The sequence below is a fragment of the Dysidea avara genome, chromosome 5 (genome assembly GCF_963678975.1).
Source record: "Dysidea avara chromosome 5, odDysAvar1.4, whole genome shotgun sequence".
Classification (NCBI taxonomy): Eukaryota; Metazoa; Porifera; class Demospongiae; order Dictyoceratida; family Dysideidae; genus Dysidea; species Dysidea avara.
The window spans coordinates 37,522,320-37,541,690 of record NC_089276.1 but is presented as its reverse complement, the minus strand read 5'-3'; the positions used below and the strand labels follow the sequence as shown (position 1 = coordinate 37,541,690).

Sequence of the window (19,371 nt, the reverse complement as noted above, 5' to 3'; positions counted from 1 at the left end):
ATTACAGTAATACTCAACTCACAATGTATCTACCAGTATGAATACACTCTCACTATTTTCTAAGTCAGTCAGAGACCACCCACTCAGATCTTTGTAGCTTCAAATAGTCACCAAGATCCTTATGGTAGGGCAACTTAAATGGTTTCAATTAAACTGTTAAAATCTGATAACACATGGAACATCAACTAATTCACTAAACTTACTAGACCTCAAGGAATTACAATACCAGTGTGTAAGGTTAAATAAAATTGACCAGTTCTGAGCTGTAATGTCACCATTGTATATAGTGTAATATCAAAGTTGATATCATACTCCTTTCCATGTACTAGTACTATAGCTACAATCTTGATGTTTAATGTAGTTGTATAATCAAAATAGTAAATATTTTAATTAATATAAAATACACAATGTACATGTAAACACATTATAAGTGACAACAAAGTATACTGAATGGTAATATTGTAGAACTATAATAATAATATATCAAAAAGTGTAATACACACATACAGATAATTAACACAACACAATAAAATATTCAATTACACTCTACTAATTCTCCAATCATCACACTGGTGAGGATGGTAGTATTACGAGTCTCTTCAGTCCTAAAATCACTAACCCCACCAGCCATGATGATGGATTGGGGTAATGTAATAATAGTTGACCAGCAGCATTTGATTGGTGAAGATGATACTGTCCTCCAACTGTTAGTACTGTCATCATAAGCCATGATGTCATCAGTGGTATTACGTTGTTGATCATGTCCCCCTACAATAACAGGAGGTGTGGTGTGGGGGACAATGGTAGTCCTCCAATATGGTATATCAGCTAGTATTGTCCACTTGTTATCATCATCAGAGCTACTGGTGGTGGAGTGGTCTATTATATTGTCCATTGTAGTAATGTATACTCCATTGGTATGTTTATTATCTTTGTTATTATATCCTGTGATGACAAGAGAGTTATTGCAGTTTGTAGCATTAATGAGCCACATTGGTTGGGGTAGACATGTTTTACTGATTGTCCATTGGTTAGTACTAATATCAAATATTTCAATAGTGTCTAACACTACCCTATCATGATCCATACCACCAGCTACAATAGTGTAGTGCTGGTGTGATGATACTGCTGGTCTACACCTAGCACTGTTCATGTCACTGTATAGTGAGGTCCAGTGATGATCTTGTAGTGTCAGTACTTTATTAGTTATCCTGTTAGTAGTAGAGTCCTGTCCACCTATTATTGTCAAGTTGTTGTTAATGTTAACTACAACACCACCAAACTGTGGTAGACGAGTTGGTAGTCTAGTCCATTTGTTCTCTTTCAGATGATACATGAAGATGTACCACATGTCATTATGATCTGGACAATCCCCTCCACCAATATAGATGACATCATCAATTAATGTGGCATATGCTGAAAACATTCTAACTGGTAGATCATGACATTTGGTCCACTTGATCTTGTATTTGCCACTTGCTAGGGAAAGTCCCAACTCTGGAGAATCCTGTAGAAATGAATTATACAGTGTACAATGATGTAAGTTACTGTACCTCCAGTTGTTATGGTAACATTACATAAATTCACATAATTAACAATTGTGGTACATGTCAGAAATTTATTGTATCCATTACAACTAACATTTACCACTACTCTGTGTATACTGTATATATAGTACTGGGACAGTGTACCTTTGAAGGGTACACAAATTTTATTAAACAATATTAAATGGTACGTAATGTGTTGAGAGTGTTTACAATAGCAGTATAGACATTTAATTTGACATGTCATAACTCTGGCCATTTTAAGTAACTAACCAATTTGAAACATGACTTGTGTAAAATGTCATATAAGTGAAACCCACAATTACATCTAGTCCACCATGACTAGGTTTCAAGTACAATTTGAATATCATTATATAGTGAATGTGTTCAATGTCAACCAAGTCAGTAGCCACATAGTAACGTTTGTTTAAAGGATCACTTCTAAACTACCAGCTAAGAAAAGCTTGTCTTATGTTATTAACCAAACCATATACCGTATAGCTGGAAACTTTGGCAAATTTGCCACAATAGGATTTTGGCAAGAGCAAAGTTTGGCGAATTTGTTGAATTGCTACAGATTTGTATTGGAGAAATGATTTGGCGGATTTTAGTTTGGCAAAACATCGTTCACTTGCCAAATTCACCAAACTTTCCTCCCCCCAAACTTTCTGGCTATATGGTATCAACAGTAGTTGGGATACTTGGTTAATGATGAATCATTACAACAGCAATTGTTATGACATCACTTGGTGCTAAAGTAGTAAGGTGCATTCCTGACTCCAATCTACATAGTGAAAACTAGTAATTAATTTTGCATGCAAATAAACTGCACATATAGAAATCTATCATTTGTAGAGGGGAAAAGTGTAGAACTGCTCTCAAAGCAAGAAATTGGCTGTACTTTGTGGACTACAGAAGACAAATTATCCCTCAATAACCTCAAGTTTTAGCTCCAATACTTCACAAGATGAAAAGCATACCATCATTGATCATTCTACGTATCAATAAGTAGAAGCAATTTACGAGCCATAATATAATGTTTACAAGCAGATGAAAGCCTTGTTTCACTGTTTGCACCAAGCAAAGAAGCCATATAATGGATATCTGATATACTGATATGTAGAATTATTCAGACACTATTGCTTACCATTCCTACGAAGTTTCGTGGCTGTTCAACCCATGTTTACAAAGAAAAATAACAGGCTGTAAGGTGAGTCACAAACAAATAATAATAATATTTAGTGGCACTTGTTTTCACATTGTCAAGGTTTTAAGGAGATACATTCCACCTGACCTGTGTAACAGCAGCTGCTTGTTGTTTTTGCTAACAACTCACCTGCTACTAGTGACAGCTTTTATGTTTGGTAAGTCTATTATGGTGTAGCTCCTAATTAGCCTCCACCTGATTTACCACAAATTGCGTAGTACCGTAAATTGGGTTATTTTCAACGGTAATAAATTTTTAAGGTTAGCCACATCCACGAAAATTTAACACGCAAACATAAACAAACATCGATTTTTTTCGTACGTGTTTTATTTTTAACCGGTGTGTTAGTAACCATCCAAGTCCACTCGTGCTCCAGTTATTAAACAAGTAATATTACTTCCTCTTTGAAGAAACAGCGAACAAACATGAGACATTTTCAAGGCCGAACGTGTCCAATATTTCCGTCTTTTACAATGGCTAGCTACTGCGTATTTATCACTCTCATTTGTAGGTTCTCGTGTGAAGGTAAGATTTTCAACAACTGTAGCAGTACATAGTCGATGATATCCACGTACACAACAGTTGATCTCAAGCATAGGTGACCGATCACGTGATCAACTTGTTAGCATTGCGTGCATGGGCTTGCTCACTGCTGTAGGTGTTGTTCCTTGCTGTGCTTGTAAATAAAGAACGGTAAAATAGCGAACAGTCTATCAATCAACAATACACAATTGTTATAATTTCAGCGTGACAAAACTTTCATGTAAAAATATTTTCGTGGGTCCAGGCACCCATGAAAATTTAACTCGTGAATATTTTCATACACGAAAATAACCTGATTTATGATATATATGGTAGGATATATCATGTGTATTTTTTATGGCTTCTTGTACATGTCACTACTTTATTGCCACCTTAATGGTATGTATATAAGCCGATCTATCAAATTTAATGAGGTTTGTATTACCGCTAAGATTCTATAAACATGTGAAGACAAGTGTTATCTTATCATATACAAAGCATACCTCTAGGCCTCAATCAAATATGCTCAAATTTTTTCCCAAAATGCTTTCAGGAATTTCCCAAAATTTTCACCCATTATGCTCTTCATGTTCCCATTATGCTCCTAGGTTATCAAAAATTTTAAAGCTAATCTTGGATTATTTAAATCAGTGACTGCTCTATTAGAGTATTTCAATTAGAGAGTATCAATCTAAGGAGCCACAATGCATTTGAGTGTTCTATTGCAATTTGCAGTTCCCACTGACTGCTCTACTAGGGAGAATTGATCTATTTTCATCGAAATAAGCTCAATAATTTGAAATATCCACCTTATATGCTGGTATAGCATATCCTTATCATGCTGGCATATTTGACACAGGCTCACTAATAATCATCATTGTAGATCTCAATGTAACTTGCTTTGTTTTATAGATCTAGATTAGACAATTATTGGTCAGTACAGGAGCTCATTGAATCCTTGTCCATAGGATTTGATACACTTAAGATATGATGACATCATGATGTTATACTGAACCCACAATCAATTCTCAATGCTCTAGTATAAATACACGCACCAGTTATAGAATAGTTCTTTACAATTTTAGAAACCTTGCCTCACTTGCTTTGCACACACACACGCACGCACGCACGCACGCACGCACGCACGCACGCACGCACGCACGCACGCACACACACACAGACACAGACACAGACACAGACACACACAGACACACACAGACACACACACACACACACACACACACACACACAGACACACACACACACAGACACACACACACACACACTGTTGCAATGTGTATGAAAGATCAGATAATACAAATGCTTATATAGATTGAGAACCTAGACAAAGTTTCTTCATGGTTTTAGAAAATAAGCAAAATTTCTAAAATTATTTATTAATGGATAAAACAACGTATACACATTAGGCCCGAGGCCTGTCACAGTATCCATATCCTACTACTAACCAGGCACAAAATGTAAACCCACAATTATTTTCCATATTGTTATCTATAAAATAAAGCAACTGCACAATTGTTAGCACTCCTTACTTTAGGGAGGCATTGTAGATCAGTGATCACTGAGATCTGCAATACTACTCAGTACATCAGTGATCATTAGTGAGGTGTGCTGTGTGTGTGGTGACTACCTCAAATGGCGATATCCCTATCTGTAGCATGCAGGTTTCAGAAATACTAGAAGCTAGCATACAGCAGGTTATGTGTGTGTTCCAAATTTTTGTGAATCAAAGCTAAAAATTTCTGTTGGCTGACTATATTATCATGTAAACAGAGTTTTGCCTCAACCTTCTGTATTCTTAAGTTTTCATAACTTTTCCATAGTATCCAAAAATGAGATGCAAAGGATTACAGAGAAATCAGTGGTGTTTTGCAGACTACACAATCACAGAAGTTTATGCTGGAGGCTATTTGAACAGCTTCGCAAAAAAGTTGGACCTTTCAACAATAACCTGCTGTATAGTAGCAGGTTTATTAGAAACCTCAAAAGATCAAAGGTTTTTATGTGTCATTGTCATGGTATGTCTTACTCTGTTATTGTCATGGTAATGGTATGTCCTATTGTGTCATTATCACAACACATCTTATTGTGTCATTGTCATCACATGTTCTATTCTATTATCACAGTATGTATAATAATAATAATACTTGTTTTATTGTACCATTAACTGGGTATCACAAAAGTGTCACTGTGTAAGCAAGAGTGAGCAATCACAGACACAAAACCTCATTCTCCACCTTAAGACATGCTGTGCTACTTACAGACGAAGGTATTACAAAGTTTAACATCTGTTAACATAGACCACTGTAGTGTCTATTATGCATGGCCATAATTAGTGAGGCATTTACCCTTAGCTAAACAACAAAGAACCAAAGGTGTGGGAACCATGACATAATGTTGTGAAATGTATTTTGGCAACATATGGTGGTGGGTATTTAAAATGTGTTTTAAATGAAATTAGTGGATAAGCTGTTCAAAGTAGGGCTGAAACAGATATCCATATTATCCAGATATCTGGATAGCATTTCAATATCTGGACAGTAATTTGAAGCCATCAGGATAGTTGCTAATAATTTAAAGTAATTTCATGATGATTTCTTTGATACAAAGCCTTTACACTAATTATTATACCACAATCCCAAATGTTGTATGAATACTATGATTGCTACTGATCTAAATTATGAGTATAGCAAGTGATTTCATGGCAAAATATGTCATGTTTTTATAGTAAGTGATGATGTCACTATCCGTAGTATATCCAGAAAGATTTAGTTTAGGATATCCGAATAGTAAAAATTGCTATCCGTTTCAGCTATAGTTCAAAGGTTTGAAGCCTCCACCAAGCTGAAATGATTTAAACTTGGATTATAGGAGAACCTTGGGAAAGTGAAGTTAGTGGTGGAAGTAAAACTGAAGAAGATGTGCAAAGTGATGAAGATGAAAACAAAGATTTGGGAACTGATAAAGAGGAGGATAAACTTGTTTCACTTGGTGAGCTATTCTTGTTGGTAAATATGTTGTGAAAAGATTAATCATTTAGGTACTACAGATTATGAGATGTTGATATCAGTCACAAATAGAGTTCCCTTGATAATATAGGTGATGACATTTGAAAAACACAGGAGAATATTACAAAGATTTAACAGATGAGATTCTCCTGCAGGCATCACAACAGTATGAAGAAGCTACTAAGTAATATGGCTACAAAGGATGTTGATGATGCAACGTAGGAAATATGCTAAATACACAAGATTAAAACAAGTGGACTGGGAATATAATATATATTTGCACTTAAGACTTGAGGAGAAAGAGCACAAGCTATTTGTAAAATCTCTACAATTATTTCTGGTTGACAATGAAAGTGGAAAGATCAAAAGTCATACTCACCTGATACTATTTATATGATGTGTTCTATTTTGTTTGTTAGGAGAAGTAGACAGAACTGACTAGCTGATAATGTTGAGTGCTCAAATAAAGGAATTAAGGTCTACTGAATTGAAAAAGGCTAAAGTTATAATTGAAGTGATTATTATGTGGGAGAAGGGGTCACTTTGGGATAGGAACCCACAACCGCTGTTATACTTGACACTTTGATATTAGTTCCTTTTTGCACTATGAAGTTTGTCTGGAGCACAGAAGGTTAAGATTCTAATGGTCAGACATCACTCTCTCCAAGCCACAAATGCAACTATACTATTTCAGGCAAAAGTAGATGGATGGGACACACATCTACTGCTGTGATGGCTTATAGGTGAAACATTGTAAGCTGTGACATCTGATGTGCTATATGGTACTGTCATCACCAAGATGTAAAGGTGCCACAAGTTGAGATGCTACAATAACGTGACAACAATGACAACCAAGATAACATCATTTCAGGTGTAAACCTTGTTGGTGTAACCGACTGTACTAGTAACATTTACTATCAGTGTTGATTATATGACAGGAATATTTGTATGTATTAAATTCTGCTTAACTTACACTGTTTAGAAGGTTTTAGAAACATGTACTGATTTTTTTATATTTTTAAAGCTTTACACCACAAATGCTGAAAATCTGTAAGATACCATTTGCTGACGAGAAGTTGATGTTTAAGTGCAGGTTGAAAGCAGAGAAGATCTCAGATCCCAGTTGTTGTGGCTCCCTCGGTGCATGCCTAGACCACACATGTTGCAGGGGATCACGCCACCACTGGGTCTGGGATTTTTTCTGCGTACTTCACATTTTATCCGTGAATGCAATCCCACTAGGGACCTGTGAGAAGGCTTAAAGCCTGTAATGCAGGGAGTCAGAACCATGTAGTCCTACAGCCTGTTTATTAAGTATGTTTGAAAAGTTGCAAAATGAAGTATGCTGTTTGAGACATGTCTTTTAGTGGATCTATTTGTTAACCTTTATGCATTTAATTTGTTTGTGTGCTTGAAGCACTTATTATGATTTACACTGTTTATAAGCCATTCAAATGTTTATTTAACACCATAATCAAAACTATATCATGCACAAAATGTAAACCCACAATCACTATCCATATTGTTATCTATAAAAGAAAATGCTGCAAAAGAAACTGCCTCATTTAGGAAGACATTGCAGATCAGTGATCACTAGTGAGATCTGCAATGCTACTCATCACATCAGTGATCGTGCTGTGTGGTGACTCCCTAAACTGAATGGATGCAAGTGTATCCACACAAAAACAGCCAATCTGTGAAAAATGGTGTGGCTTAAAAAGCCTGGGTTAAAAAATGTGAAATCAAATGTGGGAGCCAAAGATATGGCTACATTGATAATTACTAATAAATTTTAAGAACGCACAGCTATCATACAGTGCAATAGTACTGTATAGTAGGGACCACAATAGTGTAGGTGGGGCCCATTAAAAAACATCACCCAAAAACCAGCGTCATTTTTCCCTCAAGACAATGAAGCAGTATTGGTTAGGTAAACTAAGCCTAAACAAGCCTTCAGATCGACCCAAAATGCTTTCAAAAAGTAGCTATGAAATTTTTAGACACTATTTAGGCTGTTTTGGATGGGTAATAAATCTCATATACTCCAACTTGTTTTCTAATATACTCCTCACCTTCAGGCACAATATAGCATATGCTCAAAATCTAGGTTTATCCAATCGCTATGCATTGTTCACGTGCAGTGATTTAACGAGTGCTATTATTTTGTCATCTGAGGATGCATAGTTGCCATGGCGCTAGTATTATCTCAAGAAAACCAGCTGCTTTCACCGAGCCTACAGCAGAAACAGCCATGGATGAGGTAAATAATAGTTATACGGGCACAATGTGGAGTCTATGAAATTTATAAACCCGAAGGTCCGGGCTGTAGCTAGGCATGAGGCTATTATGCTCCAAAAATTGAGCATTATGCTTTTGAGCAGTGCTCAAAAAATCACCTATTATGCTTTTGAGAATTGCCCATTATTCCCAAAATTATGCCACCATAATTGGCTAATAATGCCAGTTCATTGCTGTATCAGGCCATTTTCATTGATGTTTAAGCTTCAAATAGTCTTTAATTCTTTAGCTGGTTGCTGTATTAGAGTATTTCATTTCAATGTGACTGCTTTATTAGAGTAAATAATCTTCAGTGACTGTTCTATTAGAGTTTCTGACTGCTCTATTAGAGTATCTCAATCTTTTTTAACAGAATTGTGCAATCTGCAGAATTTCCTACTGTTAAAGCTTTATAATCACCTCAAAATGCTAGCATAATTCCTGATTCTCACACATACCTATTATGCCTGAAATTATGCCGGCATAATCGCCGCATCTCTAGCTGTAGTGCACGAGCGAAGCGAGGGCGCTACTAAGGGTCTGAGGGTTTATAAATTTCATAGACTCCACATTGTGCCCGTATAACTGCTTTAGACTCTATTTCACATTACACTCAGATCACTTACCTCATCCATGGCTGTTTCTGCTGTAGGCTCGGCAAAAGCGGCTGGTTTTCTTACGATAATACTAGCGCCATAGCAAATATGCGTCCTCACATGACTAAATAATCGCGCTCGTTAAATCACTGCACGTGAACAACGCATAGCGATTGGACAAATCCGATTTTGAGCATATGTCATATTGTGCTTAAAGGCGTGGAGTATATTAGAAAACAAGGTGGAGTATATGAGATTTATTACCCACCCAAAACAGCCTAAATAGAGTCTAAGTAATCTGAGTGTAACGTGAAATAGAGTCTAAAGCAGTTATACGGGCACAATGTGGAGTCTATGAAATTTATAAACCCGAAGGCCCGGGCTGTAGCGCACGAGCGAAGCGAGGGTGCTACTAAGGGCCTGAGGGTTTATAAATTTCATAGACTCCACATTGTGCCCGTATAACTATTATTTAAACAATTGTCAAAACAGACACATAATGCATACCATCTGATGCCTTCAGACAAGAGTAACTTGATAACCGCTAAGGCTATGGGATTGAATTTTTCACTGTTTGACATTGCTTTGGCCCAAGAGGTGCCTTTTGGCATACCACAGTACATACAATGCTTTCTTCATGGACTTACCAGTGTCCTCCTTTGTGTCCCATTCATCTTTGCTGACAGTGAAAAGTGTCGATTTGGCAGTAGCACGTGATGGCTTCCCTTTGTAATGGAAATCATCCCTACTTTTCATAGTGGCTACTTTGATTACAGAGGTGCTTTTCGAACAGTTCTTGATTCATAATGCTGTGATGAACATAGCTGACAACGAAGCGTAATGGATACTTTGCTTTTCAGACAATAATTGATAGCTGGGTCACGCAGCGCCATTTCTTTTTTTGATGCAGTATCCGTGGGTCCACCAGTCACAATAATTCTATTTTACAAAAAAAGTTAACAAACAAGTACACAAAAAAATCTGGAATTTTCAACTAGAGTAGGGACACATCAATAAAAGTACTGAAACAAGCTGGAGTAGTGCATGATATTAAATCACAATAAAACAGTAAAAAGTGCTATATCCCTACTGTGCATTTCCAATATGGTATCTTGAACACAGTAGGGATGTAACACTTCTTATTGTTTTACTGTGATTTAATATCATGCACTGCTTTAGCTTGTTTCAGTACTTTTTATCAATGTGCTATACTCTAGTTGAAAGTTCCAGATATTTTTGTGTACTTGTAAAATTTATATTAATGTCATTGCAGCACCACCACCTTGATTTTACAACTTTTTTACCAAGGTTTATAAGACCGTGCCATTTTTCACAGCTTGTAGTGTAGATTTCACTTCTTATTGTACTTTGGCTCCAAAACCAGTCTATGATTTCACTTACATTTCTTCTTATCCTTACAGACACAATAATGATCATGAAGACAGACTTATAAAAATGTATTGCATTGCATGCTATTAACTTTTTTGGTAATATTATTGTAATATTCTAATAGAGCGCACAATTTTTGAGGACTTTTAAGAGAAAATACATAGCAATCTGGAACTTCCATTGGAAGATCTACTGCTTGGTTTGCTTCAACATTATTTTATTCTACTACTCTAATAGAGTGCACATTTCTAATAGAACACACATAGAATGCTCTAGAACAACATAGTACTTCTTTTGGTAGATCTATGAAATTATAAATGTCTAGAGTAGTAGAAATTTTATTTATAAAGCAGAAATTAATTGAGGTGATCAGCCAAGATAACAGGGGTTCAGTGGTTAAGGATGCAGGTGTTAGGTATGGAGGTCCTGGTTCAATCTCTGCATTGTAAGTTTTTTGACATCAATTTTTTAGGTCTATAGAGTATCTTGATCTCAAAATTTAATGCTTGTTTGGTTTTACTTTATAACTTTGTATAGCCATAACCTTATTGCTTTTCAAACCACAAACGTTCACACTACAATGGTTACTCCATATACAGACCAATTTTCAACTCATTCTTACCTTGTGGCCGTAAAAAACTATCCGCAATCACATTTTTCTGAAAATTGCACATAACTCCATCGTTGTTTTTCTGATGTGTGCAAAATTTGGACTGTAAACATGCTGCATTACATTCTTACTGCCCTCCAAATTTGAAGAAAACCGACTAAAGCATGCATATTATTGTAAGTGTTGCAAAAAGAAGAATAAGAAGAAAAATACAAGAAACTAAGAAGAATTTTGAAGGCACATATCTCAGTGATGGCTTAGCAGATTCATTGAAATGGGAGGTGCCCACCCCAAGGGAGTTTACACAGCAAAAATGGTTAATTTCAGGTCAGGCACTATCAAGCTATGGATGCATGGAAACGGCATTTTTTTTGGTTCCTGTAAAATATGCATTTGTCTGTTGCATGCCTGCACTGCCTGTACTTAGCCCAGGGCCAATGAAGCATTGAATCATTTTGTTTCCTTTCACGTCTGCATTATTTAAAATGCATACGTATATAATCCAGTTTATTTGATTATGTGTTATCAGTGCTTGCATTCTTAAAACGGCTGTTGGTTTAAGGAAGTAGCATCTATAAAGCAGTGGTTCAGTGGTTAAGGATATAGTAGGGACCACAAAGGTTTTGGGTGTGGCCTATGAAAACAACACCCAAACACCAGCCTCACCTTTCCCTGACAACGATGAGGCAGTATTGGTTGGGTAAAACTAAGCCCAAACAAGCCTTCAGATCAACCCAAAATACTTTCAACAAGTTGCTATGGAATTTTTAAAACATAGAATTTTCTACTGAGTGACTGAGTAACTGACTAACTGATGCCTTCAGACAAGCGTAACTTGATAACGACTAAAGAAAATTTTTCACTGTGACATTGCTTCTGCCGGACATGTGCCTTTTGACATACCACAGTACAACGCATTCTTCATGGACTTGCAGTGTCTTCCTTTGTGTCCCATTCATCTTGGCTGACAGTGAAAAGTGTCGATTTGTGCACTTTTTTTACTACATGGTGATCGCTCTATTAGAGTACCTCAATCCTGCGATTTTACACTTGTTTGGTTTTTGCCTTATATAACTTTGTAATTGTAACTCTATTTCTTTTATAACTATCAAAAGGTGCTGCTGTGATGATAAACCTATACACACAGTGATTTTCAAATTATTCCCATACTCATTTTACCCTGTAGCTGTGACAGAAATTTGATCTTTTTATGTGAATAAATACTCACAACTCCTTGGATATTCACAGCAAACTTGGTATGCAAATTCACTTTTATACACTCTTCATTCATGCTAAAGATTGACACAATCAAGTTACACATTTGTGTATTACGGAAATTTTCCGATAAGTGTGCTTTTCTGCTAAGTGTGCAAAATAAATCGAAGCCCAAATAGCCCCTAAGAAGAAAAATCAAAGAAATTAAACTTTGAACACCCATATCTCTGGTGAATCAATTTACCGTGTGATCTATCCTACCTGGCAGACAGCTATAGTAGTTGCCTTGGAGAAGGAGCCATGGAGCTATATACATGTGAAAATGCTGTTTTCTTCTTCCTGTCAATATACTCATGGCATGGCGCACTAACTTCTTTTACCACACAACACACTAACATGTGTCTTGATTACCTGAATTGTCACTTTCAGAATTTTTCCTGTGGTAGGTGTACGGATCACCTGGAGACCTGCTGTTAGGAGCATGCATGTCTGTTTCTGTCTAGTTAGTGTTATGGCTATTCAATTAGTGCCATTTTGCTTTACATAAGTGAGTAAAATGATACCCAGGAGAATACAACTCCATTACCTCCCAAAAATCAAAGATTTTATGTGTACCATTTTCTACTAGACCAAGGCTTTACATGGTCTTAAAAACAAAGCACAGTAAGGTTTCTAAAATAATTATGAAGAACCGATGGCATGGTTTAAATTGTTGGGGTGTATCTATACTAGTGGAAAAATAAATTCATTGTGGGTTGAGTAGTAACATCATCGTGTCATTGTATCTTGCACAAAATGTAAACTCACAATCACTTTTTTTGTACTAGTGAATAAATAAATTCATGTACATTGAAAGATGGCAGCAGGGTCTAGCTACTTGTGCATTCCATGTACAAGTCTGCTATTTGGTAGTGCAGTATTGGTTGTTGTACTACATGCTACAATCCTGAGATTACATACATAATACCTAGTATACCTACATAATATTATTGCAACCAGAGATGGGGTAACGCGTTACGTAATATAACGCGTTATGTAATATATATTACAATTCACGATTCTGAGTAATATAAGGCGTTACTTTTGGAACTGCAGTAATATAACTTATGGAAACTATAATTCGTTACTAGTAATGAAAGAAGTAATATTAATACGTAACGAGTAGCTGGAAGCGAAAAGTAACGAGTAACTTTACCGCGATGTAACGAGTGATACTACGAGTAAAGATGAACAAGCAACGCATTATAAATGGATTTTACTGCCAATTATCCATTCCACTATTAATTAATCACCTTAATCCATTAACCTTTCTTCTATAATGGTGCTCAGGTGTTGCATGTACGCGTGACTGATGTGCATCACGTGACTGCACGTGGTTTATATGTTAACTTTAACTTAGCTGTCATAATAAAAAAAGTAACTTAGCATTAGTAACTTAATATTTGTAGCTAATATTATTAAGTTAGTAACTTAATATGTAATATTATTAAGTTACTTTTTATTCTAAGTAATATCAAGAGTAAAGGTAATATGTAACTGTAATATATTATACTGATATAAAAGTAATATGTAATATGTAATATATTACTTTCATGAAGTAACTTCCCCAACTCTGATTGCAACAGTATTATTATAATTATACTCGCAGATGTCTGACTGTCATTTATCCATACCCTCATTAATTTTATCAATGGTGACTGTTCAATTAGAGGAAATGTATGTTTTATTAGTTCGTATATGTTCCACAAGTACAAAGAAAAAATCAGTTCAATTAGGGATCATAGATAAATAAAAGAAACGAAACAAAGGATTTGTTTAGACTTCTCCTATATGGCTCATTTTTAGCTATGTTCAGTACATTACACAGCACTAAAATTGAAGAACAATCTTTGCAATCATTGTAGAAAATATGGATGATAATGTGATAGTTAGCACAGAGAAGCCATTAAAAGCTACCATATTATTGACACCTCACACTTTCAGCAAAAGGAATTGTACAAAAAGGACAAATGTAAGTTATACCGCAGTATGCCAAAAGGCACATGTTGAACTGAATCAGCATTCAACAGTACAAAAAGATCAAGCCTGAACCCTCACTATTACTCAGTCAGTCAGCATAAATCTCCAATGATTAATAAATTTCCTACAACATATTGGAAAAGATTTAGGTTCAGGGTCAAAGTTTGATACATTTTTGGCTTTAACAACCAAAAAAACTGGTAACCATGTCATATTATTTGCCTACTTAATAGCAGTTAAAAATCTCATTATAAAGGCAACATGAGATAAAATAAATATGCATTTCTTTACACCATGTCAGAAAAATAGTATGTTTCCCACTATAGATGTTCCCTGTTCTTTTGCTAGCAGTGACATGGCTAGCACTTGCTGGTTTTTCCATAGTCTTGAATGTTGCTTGTGTGAAGCAATACAACCTGTAGAATCCATTTATCACTAAGCATTTGCTGCAAACATTGTACTTCAGTGCTCTCACCATTTTCCTATGGTTCATCACCGTGTCACTCATGACTGTCATGCATTCTTTGAGGTAGAATTTCCTTGTATTCAATGTTTCATATTAACAGCATTTTGTAGTGTCTTCTCTGGCCACCATTCATTATTTCATGCTGCTTTTCATCATATAAATCTACAACACCTATTATCAGATGTTTTTATTCTGGAATGGCTACTAATGCTTTTACAGAAAATGACCAATTTCTACTTGTCATTTTAAATCCAGAAGTGTAAGTTAACAATGGCTAATGCCATGACCTTTATCTTTTTACATAGATTTTGCTTGGTTCCAACACTTGGCTTATCTCAAGAAATGTCATCCATGTCAAAGACTTACCTTTGCCCTTCTTTGTGTCCCATTCCTTTATAGTTCTAGTGCAAAGGTGGCAAATCATGGATAGTAAGCTTATGGCTTTTAGTGCAGTTTACTATATTTATGAAACACACATGCTGCAGATGTGGACCAGACGTACAAAACCCTGACACAATACTGTAGTGCAGACTTAAATTTTAGAGTACAAAGCATCCATTAAAGTGTGTACGTGCAATGTATGTATATTATTACAAAAGTTCTGTAAATTTCAAAACATTCTTGGTTCTAACCATAAAAATGTCATACTATACTATTTTTCTACCCAAGCAAAGTTATAAAAGCTTTGTTCCTTATCAGTACACTAAAGGCAACATGTGAGATAAAATTAAGTATTCATATATATTTTATAGTTATAACATGTTTACAAGGGATATGACTAAAATATACGCACGATTCACGAGAGCACGCAGTGCTTGAGTGAGAGTGCGTATATTTAGTCATATCCTGAGTAATCGTGTTATAACTGTTATATTCTACACCCCAGTAGATGAAAATGATTATAGATAGTAAGTTATAGTGAAACAGCACCTCCTGAGATGGAAATCAATAGAAATTCTTGATGGATCAGATGTTTTACACTTTTAATGGTGCCATGCCCACATAGTCACGATTAGTGAGTTATCCACGAAGGAGACAAGGGTTCATCGAAACTTGTTCCAATTCTTGAGGTGAATAATTGTTGGTTGATTTAGGCGCTTGTTATAAGAGACTTGTTTACCGTTTAGACAAGGATTTTGTGGAATGTGTGAAGTTACACCATATATGGTAAGCGTAGCCACAAAGCGTAGTATATCAGTTATATACCACACCGCGGCGCTTTTGATCTCAACCACAGGTATGGTATATCACATTGGAATAATATTGATGTTATTCACTCATATCAACTTTGTCTGAGAAGAAACGGGAAACCAATGGATTCATCTGTTCATGTCAAATGCAAGTATCCATTCTTTATATCATTGATTTATAAATTGTAATTAATTTATTTATTTATCTATATTCCCAGTGAGAATTGATGTTTCTGTTGGTTAGTACTTTATAGTGATGTAAGTCTATAAAAGTTCTCAGCTGAAACTTCACCAGGTTTCCCTGGCTACATAACAGAATTTGTAAAATGTGATAGGTTTCACAGATCTGGTTGTGATTAAAATAATATAAATGTTGATTGTTGTCACATTTTTCGAACTGTTCTTCATATGTGCATGAGGCTGTGCATGTGTAACTATAGAATATTGCTATAATTACAGAACACTCTGTTTTATTTCTATAATCCTTACTTGAATTTAAGATTCCTAAGTTGTTATCATACAGTATGATAGTACTGTATAGTAAAAGGCCAAAAAGGAGTAGGCGTGGCCCACAAAATAACATCACCCACAAACCAGCCTCAATTTTCCCTGACGACAGTGGTCAGGTAAAACTAAGCCCAAACAAGCTTTCAGATTGACCCAAAATGCTTTCAACAAGAAGTTGCTATGGAATTTAAAAAAATTAGTTGACAGAATTTTCTACTGACTAAGTAACTAACTGACTGAATGACTGACTGACTGACTGATTCCTTCAGACAATCGTAACTCGATAATAGCTAAGGCTACGGGCTTGATTTATTTACTGTTTGATGTTGCTTTGGCCAGAGAGGTGCCTTTTGGCATTATACCAAAGTGTGTACAATGCATTCTTCATGAACTTACCAGTGTCCTACTTTGTGTCCCATTCATCTTTGCTGACAGCAAAAAATGTCGATTTGGCGGTAGCACATGATGGCTTCCCTTTGTAACAGAAGTTGTTCTTATTTTGCACAGTGGCTATTTTGATTGCAGAGGTGCCTTTTGAGTAGTTCTTGATTTGTACTGCTGTGTAACAGGTTGAACATAGCTGACAACAAAGCATAATGGATACTTAACTTTTCATACGATAATTGATATAACCGGTGCGCATGGCGCCATTTCTTTTGGTATGCTTGGATTGCAGAGGTGCTTTTTGAGCAGTTCTTGATTCGTACTGCTGTGTAATGGGTTGAACATAGCCAACAACGAAACGTAATGGATACTTCACTTTTCAGATGATAATTGATATAACCGGTGCGCATGGCGCCATTTCTTTTGGTATGCTTGGATTGCAGAGGTGCTTTTTGATCAGTTTTTGATTTGAAATGCTGTGTAAAAATATAGCTGACAATGAAGCATAATAGATACTTCACTTTTCAGACAATAATTGATATAGCTTGAGCATGCATCGCATGCCATTTCAGATGCGGTATGCATTGGTTCACCAGTCATAATAATTATTTACAAAAAAGTTATTAAGCAAGTACGCAAAAAAAATGGAATTTTCAACTAGGGTAGGGACCATAGCACACTGATAAAAAGTACTGAAACAAGCTGGAGTAGTGCACAATATTTATATTATGCACTACTCCAGCTTGTTTCAGTACTTTTTATCGATGTGTTATGGTCCCTACTCAAGTTTCAAATTATTTTGTGTACTTTTTGTATTAAATAGTATTGCGGCACAAAACAATAATCATGTACCTTCTCATAAAACCATGAAACTTTCTACATAAGTAGTACTACTCTTGACATAGTTTTTTGATATAATGCCATCGCAGACTTGACCTTTGGTGATCTTTATAGCCATTTTTGCCCAGAAGTTTGATAATGTCTGTCTTTATAACTCCCTGAGGCAATAATTAACTTGTTAAAACATGATACCAAAATAAAGATCTTGGTGAATGAAACAACTTTGTTAATTGAAGTTAATAGGCGATTTCATTCCGAAGTTATGATCATTTATATTACCCATGAATTTTGAGATAATTTACCCTCCTATGGGTAATTTACATCCCAAGGGCAGGTAAACTCAGAGAATTTTGTGACTGTAACTTCAAAATGGAATTACTTATCAACTTCAAATAAAAGCCAAGTTGTTTCACTCCATGCATGTTTTAACACATCAAATAAGAGATAAAGACAAAAAATTGCCATAAAGGTCACCAAAGGTTAGATCTGCCATCAAAAATACATGTCATGAGGAATACTATTTATGTGGAAAGTTTCATGTTTATATGAAAAAGTGTATAATTTAGCTAATTTGGGGCTACACTGCCAAATCAACTTGACAATACTCTTATGTCCTGCAAGATTTGGTGTTTATTGCAACTTTGTTGTTACAGATGAATCCATGATAAATTATATCATTGCTACATGTCATGGTGTATGGATGTGGCATATAACAAATCATTGCTATAATTATAGAGTAGCATTGTCTCACCTTAACATGATGTAAAGCACCAGACATCACATTCTGGGGACTATGTTTAGCATTGTTGATACGACTACACAATTGACCAATAGAGGGTCTTGCTAGTAGGATGTTAAGACATTGTATTATCACTGGTAGTAGAGGATTGCCAGTAATGTTATCTAGTTGTGGTTTGTATCGCTGCACTTCAGTTAGTTTATCATCCTCTATTGGAGCAGTAGGAGTTTGAGTAGCTACTTGTAGGAAGAGAGTCCCCAATGAGTACACATCAGAAGGCCTAGAACATAGTGTGGTGTTCTTTTTTGCTTCAGGTGACATGTAAGCTGTATATTGTGGAGTTGTTTTTTCATTCAGTTCAGTAATTTGTAGACAGACATAATCTGCTATCTTCACCTGCCCATCTGTTGTGATCAGCACATTTCCACCATGGAGGTTATTGTGTATCACTCCATTATCATGTAAGAACTGTACACCTCTAGTCATGCCATAACAGAGATCAAGTTGTACATGAATGGGTAACTTTCCTTTCGTCTTTGCAGTAAAACTGTTGAGATTATCAGGTAGTAGTTCAGTTAATAATATGGGAGGACCATCAGTAGCTGGTTGAGCTATTGTGAAGAATTTCTCTACGTGGGGATGTTCATGAGAACTAAATGTGGCAGAGACACTCTCAATGTCAGCTACAAACTGGTTGATCTGGTCTACACTCATATCAGGATATCCTGGTAGGAGGGTTTTGTGGATGATTTTACCAGCATATGTCTTGTCACCATAACTCATCCTCCACACCTCCCCATATCTACCACTTCCTAGTAACTCCTGCTGGACCAGCTGGTC

The 19,371-nt window shown here is 35.9% G+C and overlaps 1 protein-coding gene across 1 annotated transcript in view; it reads right to left on the bottom strand.

The window, feature by feature from the left end:
- Window positions 1-415: 415 nt before the first annotated feature.
- The window catches only part of LOC136255315 (uncharacterized), a 33,152-nt gene continuing 14,196 nt past the window's right edge, over window positions 416-19,371 (bottom strand). Inside the window, exons 10-11 of the mRNA XM_066048050.1 lie at window positions 18,544-19,371; window positions 416-1,507 (exon numbers count right to left, since the gene is read on the bottom strand). Coding sequence (XP_065904122.1) covers window positions 536-1,507; window positions 18,544-19,371 — 1,800 coding nt within the window. The 3' untranslated portion in view covers window positions 416-535. The remainder of the gene's footprint in view (window positions 1,508-18,543) is intronic.